General features: G+C 37.5%; 2 protein-coding genes across 7 annotated transcripts in view; one reads left to right on the top strand and one right to left on the bottom strand.

Moving 5' to 3' along the window:
* Positions 1-10,686, top strand: part of LOC148086659 (3',5'-cyclic-AMP phosphodiesterase 4C-like) — a 97,049-nt gene extending 86,363 nt beyond the window's left edge. For all 6 annotated transcript variants that reach the window (XM_087784839.1, XM_087784837.1, XM_087784836.1 and 3 more), the window contains 8 exons: positions 863-1,035; positions 1,214-1,312; positions 2,367-2,531; positions 2,599-2,698; positions 3,874-4,028; positions 4,091-4,213; positions 5,147-5,329; positions 6,504-10,686. In XM_087784839.1, the coding sequence (XP_087640965.1) occupies positions 863-1,035; positions 1,214-1,312; positions 2,367-2,531; positions 2,599-2,698; positions 3,874-4,028; positions 4,091-4,213; positions 5,147-5,329; positions 6,504-7,028 (1,523 nt within the window). In that variant the 3' untranslated portion in view covers positions 7,029-10,686. The remainder of the gene's footprint in view (positions 1-862; positions 1,036-1,213; positions 1,313-2,366; positions 2,532-2,598; positions 2,699-3,873; positions 4,029-4,090; positions 4,214-5,146; positions 5,330-6,503) is intronic.
* A 96-nt stretch (positions 10,687-10,782) lies between these two features.
* Positions 10,783-16,166, bottom strand: ifi30b (IFI30 lysosomal thiol reductase b). The gene is made up of 8 exons (XM_087783015.1): positions 16,133-16,166; positions 14,250-14,494; positions 12,977-13,165; positions 12,841-12,912; positions 12,686-12,775; positions 11,800-11,952; positions 11,658-11,726; positions 10,783-10,842 (listed from the first exon to the last, which is right to left on the bottom strand). The coding sequence occupies exons 1-8, from the start codon at positions 16,164-16,166 to the stop codon at positions 10,783-10,785; spliced, it is 912 nt and encodes a 303-aa protein (XP_087639141.1).
* Positions 16,167-18,657: the final 2,491 nt, after the last annotated feature.

Below are 18,657 nucleotides of genomic sequence, written 5' to 3'. Positions count from 1 at the left end.
CTGAAAGGGTTGTCTAGAGGGATTGTACATTAAAAAAAAAAAGTGACAAATTAAATGTTCAGTAAGCGTCTAATGTTTAATGCAGGGTTTTTCTTTGAACGTAACCCCACAATAATGGAGGCACGACTGTAGAGCACACCTGCCTCCAAAGTCCTCAACTATGAAGTCTGAAAAATGTGATCTTTAGAGGAGGCTCAGTCAGAAAAGAACAAAAAAAAATTGAATTTTTTTTTCTATATGATTTATTACTAGTTTAATTCATATTATGACTTATTCTTTATTATTTCTTCATATATATATTTTTTTTTACCATATTTACCATTCATATTTAACTTAAACGTATATAAAACAAAGTAGTGTATAATAAAATAACAAAGTAATTTTAAATGTGTGGTTTCCAATTGTAAAATGTGTTGATTCGCATTCAATAATTAATGGAAATTCTTGTTGAAATGACCTCAAATTTTCACAAAGTGTATGGAAACGGATGAAGATTTAATATTTAATGTTTCATTTACGTTCGGTTTACAGGTGTAGCCATGATGTTCCCTCACAAAGATAATTCATTTTGAGTCCAGGAATATGAATAAATAAATGTCCATGACATTTGTCGAACTTGTCTTCTTTAAGTTGCAGTAACATGTCAACACAGAATTCTTGATGTTGTCGTTTCATTTGCTTTAAAAGGCTGAATTTGATCATTTATTCACCCACCCCTGTTTAAGAGGGTTTTTAGAGTGTCTAATAATAATATTTTAAGCAAAGATAATGTTATAAAAAATGGATTTATGTTAGAAAAAAGATAATGAATGTTAGTAATATACAATAACTTGTTTCTTCCTTGTGACGGTTCATGTTGCAGAGAAACAACACGATGTGGAAATTCTGTCTCCGCCCCCAAAGGAGAAGGAGAAGAAGAGGAGGCCCATGTCCCAGATCAGTGGAGTGAAAAAGGCCACACCGAGTCCCAGTATCGCCTCCACCTGCATCCCTCGCTTCGGAGTCACCACGCCTCAGGAGAACATGCTCGCCAAAGTGGGTTCAACTCCAGTGTCCAGTGTTAAGATCAGATACTGCTGGATTTCAATCGTAGATTCTAGACCACATATAAGAGGAAGCTTAAAAAGGATGTTTTCGCAAATTTCTCAGCTAAACATGTCCGTTTTTTCCTTCGTAAAATATAAATGAAGTATTTCCTGTTTTGTTTCCACAGGAGATTGAAGATGTTAATCGCTGGGGTCTGGATATATTTAAGATCGCTGAACTCTCTGGAAATCGTCCGCTAACGGTCCTCATGTTCTCAATCTTCCAGGTAAGATGTCCATTTGTTGCACATCAAGTGTGGGCCGACAAATGACTTAAAACTCCCTCTCAGACGTATGGAGACCAGTACAGTTCTGTGAGGCATAAAATAATGTATATAACGTCTGTTATATTGATTTTTTTTCTATATATATATTACAATATTCTTTTTCAAGATACTGTATCGATATTCTACAGCACATTATCTATTTCTTTAAGAGAGATTTAATTCTTATTTTATTGTTCAACTTCTGGCCGCAGTCATCGTGCAGCTAAAGGAACGAGATCCCAGTGATGACTGAGAATGAGAGGATACAGTTGACTCCAGCAATTTTGAATGATGATATTTGGACATAATTAAAGCAGTTACGAGTCATGTGGTCTGTAAATTCTGCATCACCAGAGTCAAGTACTCAGGCAATACTACAAATATATCATTGGTACTACAGTATCACAATATATATACAGTGTATATATATATATATATATATATATATATATACAGTGGGGCAAAAAAGTATAAAGTACTAAATACTTTTTTGCCCCACTGTATATATATATATATATATATATATATATATATATATATATACAGTGGGGCAAAAAAGTATAAAGTATAAAGTACCAAATACTTTTTTGCCCCACTGTATATATATATATATATATACATATATATTTATATATATATATACAGTGGGGCAAAAAAGTATTTGGTATATACTGTATATATAGTTTTGTACTTCGTATTGACAGATTCTTGCCAAGAAACATCCCTAATTATTACTGTTTGAAAGGTGTTTTATTTTGAAAGAATACCAGATTATCTCTGAAATAACATTATCACTTGAAGACTTTTGTATCATTCAAGTTTATTTTTTGATAAACCATTCAAACTAGTGAAACTAAGTGAAACACAAACTCTATGTGAGACCATCTTGCTGCAGAGAAACCAGTCCAGAGCTCTGAATTTTTTTTCATGCACGTAAATTAGCTGAAGGTTCATCTGGATCACGGATATTCGGAGATCTAGTCAAAGAAACTGATTGTTATTTTCTACCCACCAGGAGCGAGACCTCCTGAAGACCTTCAGGATCCCCAGCGACACCTTCATCACCTTCATGATGACGCTGGAGGACCACTACCACGCCGACGTGGCGTACCACAACAATATCCACGCGGCTGACGTGGTTCAGTCCACGCACGTGCTGCTGTCCACCCCCGCGCTGGAGGTGAGGCGGCGCTTTCAATATTGCATGAGCCGCTCCTCTCTACGTTTCTGACTCTCTCTGGCCGCAGGCGGTTTTCACAGACCTGGAGATCATGGCGGTTCTGTTCGCCAGCGCCATCCACGACGTGGACCATCCCGGCGTCACCAACCAGTTCCTCATAAACACCAGTGAGAACATTTTCTCTGCTCTGGGACTAACACTCGCATACACACTCACACTTGTATATGTGATTGAGGAGAAGCTGTTTGTTGTTTAGAGGTGTTTTTAGTAAAGTTTTACTGAAATGTATTTGGTCACATTATTACTTTATGTTCTTATTTCTTTACCAGCATTTAAACATTTATCATTTTGGGGGTTATTTAGGCATAGTTTAGGAGTAATGGTAGTAGAAATCTTGTTTGCCACATCAGTCCCAGTACATTTAAAGGTATTTTTGAGCAACCGAGGCAACTATTTTTTTTATATTTTTAATACAATTGTATAATATTAATTAAATATACTGAACTATTTTAATTCAAAATTCAACTGTATTATTTATTGGCTCAATTGACTGTAATATAAACTATATAAATATAATTTCTATTATAATTTCATGTGTATATGTATGTATAGTTTTTGTTTGTTGTTTGTTTGATTAAATTAAAAGTAAACTAATACATTTCAATTCGAATTGTGTATTATGCATTATTCCTTAGCTCCTTAAATATGACAGATTTTTATTTTTTCTCTCAGTTTGGATAACAGTTTGTTGTTATTTCTTAGTTAGTTGAAGTGTTACTTAAGTGTTGTTGGTCACATTAGGTTCATAATTATCTATGTAATTACAAGTCATTTTCATTTGCGGTGCTTATTTACATTTTAGTAGTATTGTTTTTATAGTAAATTTATAGTAAATTTAAGATATAGTATGTTTTACCTTGAATTATACTAATTAGAATTATATAAATATAATTTATATTAAACAAATATATATTAATATATATATATATATATATATAAATAAATAAATAATTTTAAAATAAACGTTTTAAAATGCCAATATTTGTGAGTAAATGTGTACTGTCTGGTGTGCTGTTTAAAAAATGTTATAATTGAAATATATTTTCTAATTTAAATATTTGAAATTGAAAATTTGAATTGAATTATAATGTTAATATGTGTACAGTACTGCATTTGAACAGAAAAATTCAAAATTCAATCAAATATTGCTTATGTTGGATGTATCACTCATCAAGAATCATGAATACATTATAGCATTTAAACATTTGATACTTTAATTAACTTTGTGTGATTTGGTTCTTCTCTCAGTTTAGACGTAAATAAAAAGGTTTTCTTCCGGCAGGTTCTGAGCTGGCCGTGATGTACAACGACGCGTCCGTGCTGGAGAACCACCACCTGGCCGTGGGCTTCAAACTACTGCAGGAGGACAACTGTGACATTTTTCAGAACCTCAGCAAGAAGCAGAAGGACTCGCTCCGCAAGATGGTGATCGACATGGTGAGTCACTCAGAGTCTCCACTCCTGGACCCGAGGTGAACCTCGTGCGTGTGCGTCCTCAGGTGCTGGCCACGGACATGTCCAAACACATGAACTTCTTGGCAGACATGAAGACGATGGTGGAGACCAAGAAAGTCACCAGTCTGGGGGTTTTGCTGCTCGACAACTATTCGGACCGCATACAGGTTAGTGCGCCCTCTGCTGGCTCGTCTTTGTACATGCGTCGCGTTCAAAAATATATACACTATACAGAGAATCATTTGAATAATAATTCCAGTTAATTAACGTAGTGTCTGTCAGATAGAAGTTTGGTTTTCGTGTGATTCTCAGCTACAAATAATTGTTAAAATAAACATATGATAAACAAAGTTGATTTTCTGTACATGATTTAACAAAAAATTGTTTTAACATCATTTTTAAGCTGGTCAAAAGCATCTTTAAACTTCGACTCTGAAGTGTCAAAATGCAGCAGCTGGTTATTTTTTTAATTTTTCTCTTAGAAGCGGTTATCTCTGGCTTGACTTTCTGGGCTACAGGATGGCGCGTCAGCATTTTGTTTATAGGAATCACTAAAGTAAAATTGAATAATTAATTAAATTATGTCGCGTCAGCATTTTGTTTATAGGAATCACTAAAGTTAAATTGAATAATTAATTAAATTTCCCACAATCCTAGAATCAATTGGGTCTGTCGAAGTTTGACAGTTACACAGGAAAATACAAGAAAATATTGTTTTTGTTTATTAAATATCTTTTTGTTTTTGTCGATACAAAGTGACTTTAAATCTTTTTATTTGAATTGAATTTTCACTACGTTTTCGAAAAATTAACTTAATAGTACTAGGTGTCTCAAAAAAAATAAGATAACAATTATTGTTGTTGGAAGAGAAGGTCCAGCAAGATGATCAATTTGAAAGAAGAACAAAATTAGTAAAACACCAAATATTAAATCTTGATCTGTTTCTCTAAATTCTATGAAATGTTGAGTTTATTTCAACAAGAATTGCTAAAGTTATTTCTGATTTTCTTTGGAACTCCCCAGTACATCAACAAGAGAATGTTATTTATTATTAACATGTTCTATATTTGTAGCAATACATGACTGATTTGTCTCACCAGGTTCTGCAGAACATGGTCCACTGCGCCGACCTCAGCAACCCGACCAAACCGCTGGAGTTGTACCGCAAGTGGACGGACCGCATCATGGTGGAGTTCTTCACACAGGGGGACCGCGAGCGAGACAAGGGGATGGAGATCAGCCCCATGTGTGACAAACACAACGCCTCTATAGAGAAGAGCCAGGTGTGTGTGTGTGTGTGTGTATTCTTTAACTCAGAGACAATTCTCAGAATACACAAAACAACAGATTGGGGACAATTTTAGATTTTTCCAAACAAGATAAATACATTGTTCACGTTCCAACATGAATCAACACTGCCTCTAGCGTCAGTGTGAGGTACTACATCAGGTACTGATGTTGGTACTACTACATCCCCAACGTTCCTAATAGATAGATGGATAGATGGATGGATAGGTCTAAAGCTGTCTTTTTTAAATGATCAGACAAAATAAATAAAATCCTAGATAATTACTTTTTGAATCATTGAATCACGTCATACTGTTTATTCAAGATATAATATTTGATCATAGTTGTCTGGTTCTATGATTAGTGGATCTTTTTTTACTTTAACATCTAGTGAAAGTTTCAATCACTCTCCAAGCCATTACTCAACTCCACAAATGTGTCCCCAATGGTGGGGCGTAGTGTCAGATATCCTCCAAAGTACTGGGGTTGTGGGAAAATATCGATAAACCGATATAGTGGCATATTATATTTCTGTATATATATTAAGTACTGTATCAATGTTAAACAGTATTGCCTTTATTTAGTTTTTTCGTTTTTTTAAATGTGTGTGAAATAAAATAACCACATTAGTAATTACGTCCTGCAAGATCACTGTCGATTACTGAGGACAAGATGATACAGTGGACTCCAGCAGCTTTTAAAGCTCATGTTTGCACATATTTTAACTTCAAAATAAATGAAAGCAGTAACGACTTTGTCAAGAGTCAACACCAGAGTCAAGTACTCGACAATACTACAAATACATCTTTATTTCTACAGTATCGCAATATATTGTATCATATCGTGATACTTTATGGCACAGGCGTCAAACTGGTCTAGAAAAAGGCCGAGACAGTGCAGGTTTTAGATCCAACCATATAGTTGAACCAATCAGGCGTCTTGATACAGTAATCAATTGATTGTCAGTCAGGAGTTGCTTGTTTAAGCCGACACCTGATTGGTTAACTCGTGTGCTTGAGTGGTTGGAACAAAAACCTGCACCGTCTCGGCCCTTTTCTGGACCAGTTTGACACCCCTGCTTTATGGGGATTCTTGCCAATACTCACACCTACTAGGTACATGAGTGTGGATTTGAGTGTGTGGTTCTCATCCGTGCTTCTCTTTGACCAGGTGGGCTTCATCGACTACATCGTTCACCCTCTGTGGGAGACGTGGGCCGACCTGGTCCACCCAGATGCGCAGGACATCCTGGACACGCTGGAGGACAACCGAGAATGGTACCAGAGCATGATCCCCCGCAGCCCCTCGCCCACCAGCCCCGAGGAGCACCTGGGGGAGCACGCCAGGGGGGCGGTGGGCGCCGGACCGAACCTGTCCGGAGACAAATTCCAGTTCGAACTCACGCTGGAGGAGGAGAACGAGGAAGACGGGGACTCGGATCTGGACAGCCTACTGGAGGACGAGGTCCAGCTGGGCCTGGAGCAGCACCAGGACTCCTCCTCCTCCCCCTCCGTGTCCCCAGACCCCCGCACCCTGAGCAGCAGCGCAGGCCGACACCGCCCGCCCTCGCCGCACCCGGCACGGACCTTGAACCTGGCCTCCATGTCAGTCCGGAGCCCCCACAGGACCGCGTCGGGGAGGGAGGGGGACCTGAGTCAGGAGGACGGGGTGGCCTGCCTGAGGATGGGCACATAACGACCAGCACAACCTGCCCCGCTGGACACATGGAGACACAGCATGGCAGGCCCGTGGAGTCACCGCCGTCCCTTTACACTGGAGACCCTCCTCTGTGTCCCCCAATAATTTAAACCCACCCGCTCGCCTCCCGTCCTGCTGTGTCCCAAGAAAGGGTGAAGTCTTCCTCCACAGAGCACGGTGGTCCCACAGGGTCTAAACTTCATTTTCCAGCGACTTTGATGGAACCTGAGTGAGCAACTATGTAATAATGTGGAGAAATACCCTCGGGGTTCCACGAGAAATGTAGCACGGATAGATGGGTACCCCCCTTCCCCCCCCCGATCCGACCACCTCCAGAGACTTGAACCCTTCGGAGTTAAATCCCTTTAAGAGAGTAGAAGCAATCAGAGGTGTGTGACACTTGTAGCACTGAACAATACGACACCATCTGTATGACGATTAGCTTTATCGATATATATCTCCGTCCGCCCGCGTAGACGTGCGTCCTGCTTTTGAGAAGCCGTTCTTCGTCGTTTCAATTTCACGTCCGGTTGTGTTCGCGTGCCCGTTTCGTGTTTTCTGTTCTGATCTGGTGCCTCCGGTTCACAGTCGCACTTTACCTTTCAGCTCTGATCCGTCACGAAAGGGCTTCGTCCACTCGCCGCACCACCCTGACACTAGAGGGCGCACTCGCGCCGCCACAAACGTCAATCGATAACTGAATGATTCTCTTCTCAAGCGAAAACATTTTTTGATATAGTTGAAGTCTAGAAGAAAATGTCTTTGCTATCCTCCATGAAAGTGAAAATGTTTTGGCTCGAGAACAGAAAACTATTCAGACTGATTGTTTTTTAAAAAGCTGGAAGGGCAGGAAGGACCTCTGGACACATGGAGTTTTATCTTTGAAGGTCACATTTTTAGGGGTTAGTTAAATGTTTGAATCATATTGTTGGACTCTTAAAACACTAATTTGTGAGAAGAAATTAAGGACAGAATTGACAACTTCCTCTTTTATTTTGTTAATTACATTTGGTTGTCCAGACATCAAGATCAAACGGAGAAGATTTATTCTTAATAATTTCTCGGTAACATTCCAAACTGTAGCGTTCAAGTCACTGCACTTTAGTCCCTATTTTTTCTAAACACACTTATATTAAACACCATATTAATAATCACTTTTTATCAATTTATTAGACTATAATTACTTTGAAATGAGGAGATGGTGATATGTCAATGAAAATCCACTCAAAACTCGGTTGTCTCTCATCAAAATAAGTGAAACATTTAATACAAAAATATTGAAAAATTGTAGCTTAAAACGGTGATAATATTTGTTGTTTAGGGTTATCGTGAGAAAAAGTTGATTCATTGCATCTCAAAAGGTTTGGCTCCTGGAGAGCCTGAAGAAAGGGGGTTGGACTAATGCTCAAACCCACCTTTACATTTTTCTTTGGATCAATTAAGTTATGACAGAACGTAAAGATAAAAGTTAAGGGTTCTATCTTGGCAATCTTTCAGGCGTCTGTTAAATGGTTGATTTGTTTAACATGAAGTTCAAATTCAGTGCAGCAGGGGGCACATGTCTTTCCTTAAAACATAAAATTCTTCTTAATTTTAGATTTTTTGCAGGTTATTTATTGCGTTTGAGTCAAAATTCAATAAACAATTGTATATATTGACTTGACGAGGGCATCCAAAAAGAAACAACATAATGGTTTAATGAACTACATCAGTTCCATCACGGGTGGAACTTCCCTGAATGTTTCTGTTGAAATTAGATTAACTTTATTTAAAGGACACTTAAGGTCATCTGAATCACAGGAAGTGAAATTATGTATCACATGCATCTTTCTCAAAGCCTTTAAATTCCCCCGAGGTAAACCTTCAACTCCGTCCACGTCTTTCTTCTTCCTGCCCTTCCGGGGAGAATGTCCGGAGACGCCGCCGATTGTTCCTGTGTGCCACAAGAGTTTGAGAAGCAGCTGCCAGCCTACGATGCTACATTTTTACACTAGAGATTTTAAAAAAGCTGACGATTGTATCCACTTTCTACCAATGATGTGTGACGGCGTTTTCCAGACCATGTTGTGCGTTCTGTTACCAACGAGCTGACACGTAAGAATGTCTTGTATCCAGAGAGAACGCCAGGAAGTGTCGATTGTCCACTTCCTGGTTTCTTCGTCTGCCTTATAGCGTCGACGTGGGTGATGTTTTTAACATGCAAAGCTTCTGGGTTTACTGACGAGTCACGAGGAAACTATTAGTTTATTCAGGTTTGTGTTTGGAAATTAGCCGAGCATGAGTCCGATTATGGATGAGGGAACATTTTGTCTTCAGATGGACATGAAATCGTGCCTTAAAACGGGGAATTCAAGAGTCGGAACAAGTTGGTCCAAGTCATTAACAGAGTTTGTGTGATGAGAACTTTTTTTGTTTTATTAATCAGCAACCGCCAACCTCACTGTCGCACTAGTGGCTACAGTCACATCAGCATAGTCTTTTAATCAAATAAAACAAATCTAATGTTCATTCTTCACTATGGAAGTGTACGGTTATGAAGACACGGATTAAAGACTATTTTATTCCGGTCACTGCCAACCTCAAGCATTTCAAAGGAGTTTTTGAGTGTAGTTTGTCTTTTTTAACCAAGTTTGTCAAATCACTCTTTTATTCACAGTCTTGACAAACCAGTCGTCTCAATCTTCAGCTCAAAGTTTCGATTAATTCGTCTTTATTGATAAACTCTTTTCTTTTTTGCTAGATTAGCCTTGTTTTTGTCAATTCCTTGTTCATTTTAATATCTTGTACAACCAAATGTATATTTTAGACAAATAAGAAAAATGGCTTATAACAGTTTAATTTGTAATAAGTTAGTAAAGTTTGTAGAAGTTACTTGCTTTTCTTCCATTGGTCACATGATACAAGAGTCACTATTTGAATTAGGACCAATTTTTTAAGAATACAAGGCTCGTCTCAACGGAAAGAAAAGAGTAAAGATATTAAGGCTGAGTAAAAAACGAATGTAAGCAAGATGGGCACTTGGTGAAAAAACGTTACTGACAACAGGAACGTTATCATCTGGAAATCTGGGGAGTTGTTGTATGAGATGAATTTAAAAATATTTATTTTACATTACCGTTTGTATTACTGTATCTGAGGCTAGAGTTGAACTGAAGAACCAACGCTGTACAGCAAGAGTAGAAGAAAAAAGCTAAAACCAGAAGGTTCTTAATCAAACATGTATTTATTCATAATTCATTTGAGCAAATGAAATAAAAAGACAAATAGACAAAGTTATTACATTATTCTGAGGGGAAAGTATGTAATTGTCATATTACGATTATCAAACCAGCGTCAGATGACTTCAATTAAACGCGGATTGAACCTTTTCCCCAGAAAAACTTTCCTCGTGTTTGACAAACTCCAAATCTCAGAAGTGTTTGCATGTTAACAAGAAACAGTCACGCTGCCTTCATCCTTGTTTTCTGGTTCTACGAAAAGTCCGTCCACGAGAGTACTGTAAAAAAAGAAAATAGCACATGTGGTTTTGTGTTCTGGAGCCCAACAATCAAGTCCACATCGCAGGATCTGAAGATTCACTTCAAAGCCAAATGAGTCTCGGGAGTTCAGGGTGTTGAGAGTGAAAATGCCAATAAATTAAAACATATTTAATAAATGATTGACTTCTTTATTGATTTTGTCGATTATGGATCATTCCAGCTGTTGTTAGTCAAAAACCTTTCACAACGGTTCTCACACTGGTTCGCAAGGTTCAGCAGAAGCCTCGGTCCAGTTTGACGGTGGCTCCGGTGCAGACCGGCGGCTTCACGCCCTGGAAGAGAAGACAGTCTCATGACTGAACATTGGAAATTGGATTTTGAGACTTAATTGAATAATCAAACAGTCGGTCTGGCTCCTTCACAATTACGGTCCGCCTCAGAGATTCTCTAAATTCAGCTGAGGCCCATTATAACAATAAAGTATCAAATTACTTATATTATAGAATATTTTACTCTTTGTGACGGTTGCACCCATTAACATTGTAAGTGCACATATTTGAGTATTGAAGATCCGCCGCCCCCAAGTTAATCCATCATTATCCCTCAATTTGTTTGGCCTTCATATAATGATGCAGGTCAATGAGCCTAAATCCCATGTCATAAAAATAGAAAAAAATCCATGAAACTGCTCATCAATGACAGCGACCAGGAGTTCCCCTTTAAACATAAAGATTCATCATTTAAAATACAGGCATTTAAATTTACAAAATGCCTTCAGGCGCAAAAAAAATGATTCAATTTATTGAAATGATGCATTCAGTTCAGAAATTAAGTGGAATAAAAATCACTTTTTAATAATAAAAAAGGAAAATCTACTTGAATAGGATTCCTATTCAATCAAAAAAGTAGCTTTAATCAAAATTAGGAAAAAGTTGCTTCAAATGTTCAAAAAAAATAAAGAAAATGTTTTTGGACACTTAATTTGAACCATTTTCTTTTATTTAAGGCATCATTTGTGTTTGGGCCATATTAAAAAGATGGTCACCACCTCTACTGATACCAATAACCACCTTTATGATCGATAAACTGAAGGATTTGTCGCCTGTTACTCTTCAATATTCATTCCAGATGAGAAAAGTACACTCACCTTGTAAAGTTTGCAAATCAAATGGAAGAGCGAAGACATTGCCTGGTCTGCGTTCTCCTCCGTGTACTCCTGCAGGACACAAAACACCCCAATATAAATCTATGAACCCGGTTTATTGTTTTGTACTCTTGCTGTGCCGTACCCCATCAAAGGTCACCCAGGGGACATAAGTGTGTGCCGGGGTCAGACTCCTGGTTCTGGCGGCGTTGGCGTGCATCAGTCTTCGGCCCAGTCCTCCCGACACACAGGACTCCACGCTCTTCCACGAGACGCTCGGGGCGTACAGCTGCAGACACTGAGCACAAACCTTGTTGGCTTCGACGCTGGAGTCACGACGTAATGGGTTTACATAAAATAAAGACGGTTCAAGTGACCATCCTACTTCAGACACCACTGGACATGAAGTTATAGTCTTTACACTCTGTGGCCAGCTTGTGGTCATAACTTTTCCCTCACAACTAGTTCCCAAGGTTTCTTTTTTGCAGTGACCACTCATCAATTAATATTTGCATCACAGTCAAAAACAATATTTTTTTAGACTAAAATAGTTTCTAGTTTTGCAGACACTGACGTTATTTTGGTTCATTCAAAGAGGTTAGTTATGCCATATTTGAGGTTCTCTTGGTTACTGATTTATCATCAACAAAACCCTAGGATTTCAAGGGAAGCTGCACACACACCTTACTTTTGGTGCAAACAAAACAGTGAACCCCCATGATGCTTTTCAATATTCAGTGACGGCTGATTGGTCGTGACAATACTGTATTGAAGTTCAACATCATTTGATAGCTGACTGATGGCTGTGGCTGGGCGGCAAAGCAATATGGGAGCTGTTCAAGTCACCGTCACTGAGAAAGTAACACCTTATATACGGTGTTGGGTTTGCAAGTTAAGATCAGGCCCACTGCCTTATTTTAAAGATACTACTGGTCCTTCAAATAATGTTTTGACTTCCTGTTGTGTGTAATGATCGTCCGACATGTTACACCAACTGAGAAAAATATACGCCCATCCTTGCATTGACTCACAGGTTTGGCAGCGCTCAGCACTTCAGCAGAAGACTCCATGCAGTAGATGATCTGGAAGGCGGAGTGTCCAGCCAGCTGAAGGACACATGCCTGAATAAAAGAATAAAGGAGTCATAGATGATCTTCTGTTGGTAGATGATCGAGTCCTGACTGACCTCGATCATATTTCCACGACACTCCGGTTGTCCATGCTGACAGCTGAAGGGGGCGCTAGTCGACGACACCTCCTGAGAGAACATGCAAGAGATGTTAACACTTCACGTCGCCCCCTGCGAGACCCTGATGTCCCACCTGAGCGTTGCCGTAGGGGACCAGAGAGACGCTCATGATGTCCTTCAACATGGTCCAAGTGGGGAAGAGCTGCTCGGTGAGGAAGAGCCTGCAGGCCGGACACAGACTCTCGTAGTAGAGCGTGACGGACACTGGTGGAGCGCCGGTGGAGAGTCGGGTGGCGTTCAACTCCAGGCACCGTCTCTGCCACTGAAGAGAAGTCAACACGAGCAGATTTATTACAGACTTAAAAAAAAAAGTTATTTAATGCAAGTCTTCCTCTCCAAGATGCAGTAAGTCTCTCATCATGATGATGTTTTAAAGTTATTACTTTAAAAAGTTCTCTGCCGTCTGGAATCTCGGCAAAGGAGAAGTTACGAGGAGTCCATTATGACGTTATAATGGCTTCACTCCTCCAGCCAGCTGTAATCATGCCACACTTTGGTTATACAATGAGTCCCTTGGAGGTGGAGACTTCTGTTGATGTGCCGTGACAAACCCTGATGCTTGACCAATCAAAGCTTTTGTGGGCGGGGCTTACGCACATTTCTAATCTAAATATTTAAATAAAGAGAGAGTTTGGTGCAAACACATACTGATGAGTACAATAGAGTCCAACATCTTGTTAAGACACACTTAAACCAACACATTGGTTGACCTTTAATCAAAATCCAGAAACAAAAATGTCATTAAATAATATTTACAATTGATGGAAAAACCTAAATTTGTCTTTAAAAGACATCCAGAAAAAAAAAGTCTTACAAGAACATTTACAATTAAAAGAATAACTTTATCTTGTATATAAATCCAGAAACAACACAAACAAACCATACAGTTAAAGTTCATGAAAAAAACGTCAATATTATCAAATGCATCTTTTATAGAAATGCAGAAATACATTTTGAAAAAAGGTTTACAGATGTATTTTACATGATCCATAAAATAAAAAAAAAGTTGAATTGAATAGGAAAACAGTTTTATTTTTAACCTACCTTTTTAGAGTATGACATGTAAAGAAAATATGACGTTGTTAAAAAATAAATATGAATGTTTCCAATGTACTGAGATTTAAGGTGAACATATAGTTTCAAATTAATGCTAAGACACTTGGTAACTTCGATGATCTCATGAGGAACCTTCAACCTCCAATTTCAGTCACAGCGTGACTCTTGTTAAGACACACTTTGAACACACACACACACACTCAAAGCAATAACTTTACCACTATTCTGATGCATGTAAAAACTCATGAGTAACTTTATCTTAAAGTAAAACTCATTTTAAAGGCACTTACGCTGCACTTGACGGCGATCTCCAGAGAGCGGCACCACTGGGACGGTGGATACTTACATGGTTTCTTGTGTTGCACATCCTGACACCAGCTCAGGTCCACACAGACCAGCAGAACCACGGTCAGAAGTCGCAGCAGATCCATGGTGGACAGCAGAATGAAGGCGTGCAGCTGCAGTGAGAGGGAATACTCAAGCTGCCCTTCCTCTTCCTCCTCCTCCTCCTCCTCCTCCTCAGAGTTATCATCAGCTGATTAATAACAGCTGATGCTGATGCATTCATAGCACAAAATATATTGCATTTTTCTAACCGTATCCCTGATAAAACATGTCATTTATTTGTTGTGTTTAATCTTTATTTGAGACTGCACTTTCTCTGACCGTTTTTTTTATTTAGTTTGTATATTTTCTTGGCTGTAACAATCTTTAATGTCATCTGAAAAAACATATTACTTCCATAGTTTCTCTAAAGAAACGTTTCAAGTTGTAATCAATAGATATTATTCAAAATAAACATTCAAATCATGTTCAGATGATGAAATATAAATAAGAAAATAGGTCATTAGTAAGTAAGTAAGTAATTTATCTTTATATAGCGCTTTTCCAGACCAGGTCCACAAAGCCCTTAAACAATCAAAACAATACACACTAAAATATATACTTTAAAGGTCAAGATAAAACTGAGAACAACACAAGAGTTCCAGAAAGAGCATGGCCATGTAGTTGAGCAATAAAAGTATACAATAATATCAAAGATTTAGATGACAAAATTATTGCTTTCTCGGTTTTCAAAATTGTTCAGAACAAAAAAACAAACAAGAATTAGTTGTTGTTTTTTTTTAACACATTTAGAAATGTTTTTTTTGTTTCCAAACGTTTTGTTTTCAACTATAAATTCGCTCATAATTTGTCAAGCAATTATTCTATACACATCACCAATGCTGCAGAAAGCTGTCTAAATATTTTAATAGTAATACTAATATTAAGAACGAAACTTTAAATATTATTCACGTGTTCTAAACTTGGGCCTCATGACTCTCCGTACGACAGGTGTAGTGCTAATTAGCTAGTTGTAGCAAGTTAGCTCGGCAGTTTAGCAAAAGCACTCGTTAGCTCAACCTACAAAGTTAGAAAAATGAACAAATAGTTGAAAGCTACGTAGAAGTTAAGTTTAAATATGCAGAAAGTGTGTCTATAAAACGTAAGGCTTGAAGATGCATCGAAAGGTTCGTCATTAACGCTTATTCTCGACGTTATATTGTTAATATTTAGACTGTAAAATGGAGACGCTATTTTTTAATCTTATTTATAAACGTTATATCTGAGGTATTATTCTATTTATTTAACCCTTTATGACACAACTAATGATGATACAATAATACAAAAAGTCAAATTGGAAATATGAAGTTGTAGCTCAAATAAATGAAGTCACACAAATGGGATGTAAAAAAGAAAAAACACAATAAATAACCATTGACGGACCTCTGAAGATAGATGTCGACGATTGTCTTAACCCTTGGAGGTTGTTCGGGTCACCTTGACCCTGTGATTACGCAAGGGCTAAAAGAATGTGTTTAAGTTACGAGTGTTATTATGTGACTTTAGGACAACCAATGATGTGAAATTCTAGAATAGCAAACAGGGCATCACTGACAATTTTGTCAATTGAGAACATAAAGTAGCAGAAAAGTAAGAAGGTTAACAAGGAATAGGCAGAAGAATAAGAGCCGAGTTGGCCCAAAATATTTTAGAGGTAGATAAAAAGAAGGTAAAATGATGAAATTAAGAGTAAAAAAGTTTTAAATGTTTTCTTGAAATCTTTTAACAGGAAGTGAACTTGCCTGTCGTCATGTGTCCTTGCAATGAGAAGTTTCTTAGTCCATTCTACCTACGAATCCTCTCTCCAGGAAGAGGTAGGACATCATTCCGTTCTTGGTCTGTTATTTTTTGATTATAAGGTAACTATAAACAATGTTTTATTACTGAAACTATGAAGTGTTTAGCTGCCTGTAATTTTAAGTCCTTTCCACACATAACTGCTTATTTTCTTATACAATCTTTGTGTTTCAACAAACTCCAGTGTGAAGATGGATACAATTCAGATTTTAAATTGTGATGATAGTATAAGAAATAATGTCAGTGATTTGTCCTGAGTAGCCCCGGACAGATTCTGCAAAGGTAAAAAAAAAATTACTGAATAATTCAAATATATTCTTGTTTTTAAAATATCTTCTGCGTACTTGTATATAGAAAAGATGCAGGTTTATGTGCAATGAATGTGGATTAGATTGAGATCAGACTGACAAATACTTTTGTTTGTTTATACAAATGGTTTATACAAATCTTCTCGAAAAAACAAGTCACCAAATAACATTCTCTGAGACCACAGCTGGTAATATTCTCAACTTTATTTTGGGGTTCAAGGTGCATACACAAACAATGAAGGTGGGAAGAGACACATTTATACCCTAAAATATTTCAAACCATCAGATTTGAACACACTCTAAAATAGAGACTAGCTACTCCAATATCCAAAAGCACAATGTTGTTGCATATTTTGATGCAGTAAACATGTATCATAACAGTATTGTCCTCACAGATAAGCTACTAACTAGCTGCTGCTAACTTCAGATCAAAACAAAAAAGATCTACAGCCATGACGGCAAAAAGTTACAGTAACAGGAACTTGAGTTGACTTGAGTACAGAGACAAGTCGAGGTATTTGACCACAGATATAGACTCTTATTACCAAACTATAACTATTTATTCCCTGGATTCAACAGTTAGTTACAGTAAAATGATCATGAGAATCTGTTTCAGGGTTTTGAATCATGAGCCTTGAAGGTTTGTGCTTGAACCAAATACAAAAAAATAAATCCACATGCCAGACATCACCAGTCAAACTGCACAATATTCTGTGTTTACATCACCGATCTGTTCTGCTAAAAATGAAAGTTTGTGTTTAAGTTGGTTGAATTGAAACATTTAGTGCATTTTTATTCCATGACAACACCCATGCAAGGCAGTTACAGTACAATCAAGAGAACTAAAGCTACTTGGCTGATGCTGGAACGATTGTCTTTATGGTTCTTTTATCGACGCATGACGGTGTTATACTTAAATCCTGATCACACACTGATATACTTTGGCTTCACTACAATGTCACTTCTTGATGCTCACATTAGCGCCTACGGAGGTTTTGACCAGGGCTGCAAGATAACGGCACAAAATGTATTAAAACAATTTACTTTTTTTTTAAATTTCAATTTCTCATATGGAAAAAAACCAATCAATTTCTTTAATTCATTGTTGATTTGAATGCTTTCTACCACTTAAGGTACATTTTTCTTTCTTGAGGACAAAAGTGGTCGAATATTTTTTTTCTCCACTGTTGTATCAGTGAGCAAAATAACTTAAAAACAACAACAGATAAATGTACTTTAATAGAATCAGGAAAATGCAATTATGGAACACGGGACAGATGATTCAATAAGGTGGTGTTTTTGAAAAGCCGTGTGGATCATAGAGTGATTTGAAGATCAATCTCTTTCTGATGTTCAGAACAAACTTTCCTTGGTATTACACTGTAGGCAGTAACACTGCTGCTTACTGTGCTATTAATTCAAATGCTAAAAAAAGGTTTCAATCTATATTTTAAAAAAAATAGGTGCAATTATATGGGGGGGAAGAAACTTTTCACAGGCGTGAATGAGGTATTCTGTCTTGTATGTGTAACATAATAATATTTAAAGTTGGTTAACATAAATTATATAAAACAAATTCTACTGAGCATGAAGTATTAATCTGTTACATTAAATGCAACTACGGCCATGCAAGTTATATATATATATATGTTCTATATAATATACATTTTGCAAGGGAGTACAAGTGTGGCTACAGGTCGTAACAATCAGTATCATGCTGTGATTAAAATAGAAATCAAAGATATATCAGGATTATACCTCAAGGGTTGACAAAGTACCGTGCAGCCCTGGTCCAGAGTGACATTAAACAGTTAACATGCTGGTTCATCAGGAGACGTGTTGGTGATACTCAAGCAGACCGTAATAGATCGTCATGATTAATACCCGTATACCTAAGTCAACAGTTGTGCTGTATTCTTGTCATATTTTTCTTGTGTTCAAGTCCTGTACAACAGTGCCTGTTGACGACACAACCCCTGTGATATTTTTGGTTTGTAACTGGAAACTGGACAATGACCAACACGTACAACATGAACCGGATCAAATCGTCTACAAACGTTTAAAAATATATATATATTTTTTTTAATGTTTTTTTTTTTTCAAACTTGATCCACATGATGGAAATCTATATAAGCTCTCTAGACCCTTTAAAAATACACTTTCAACAGTAAACGTCTTCAAATGATTGTTGCATCTCATCACACGAGAT

This window comes from Callionymus lyra, chromosome 2, assembly GCF_982586985.1.
Source record: "Callionymus lyra chromosome 2, fCalLyr1.hap1.1, whole genome shotgun sequence".
Taxonomy (NCBI): domain Eukaryota; kingdom Metazoa; phylum Chordata; class Actinopteri; order Syngnathiformes; family Callionymidae; genus Callionymus; species Callionymus lyra.
This window is presented reverse-complemented; position numbering and strand designations above follow the sequence as displayed.

Bases quoted from the DNA above. Each gene is read 5' to 3' on its own strand.
- ifi30b (XM_087783015.1), bottom strand. From the start codon at position 16,166: ATGTCCTACCTCTTCCTGGAGAGAGGATTCGTAG. The intron at 13,166-14,249 runs GTAAGTGCCTTT...ACTTCTCTTCAG, and splicing joins AGATCGCCGTCAAGTGCAGC to TGGCAGAGACGGTGCCTGGA. The intron at 12,776-12,840 runs GTCAGTCAGGAC...TCTTTTATTCAG, and splicing joins GTCGTGGAAATATGATCGAG to GCATGTGTCCTTCAGCTGGC.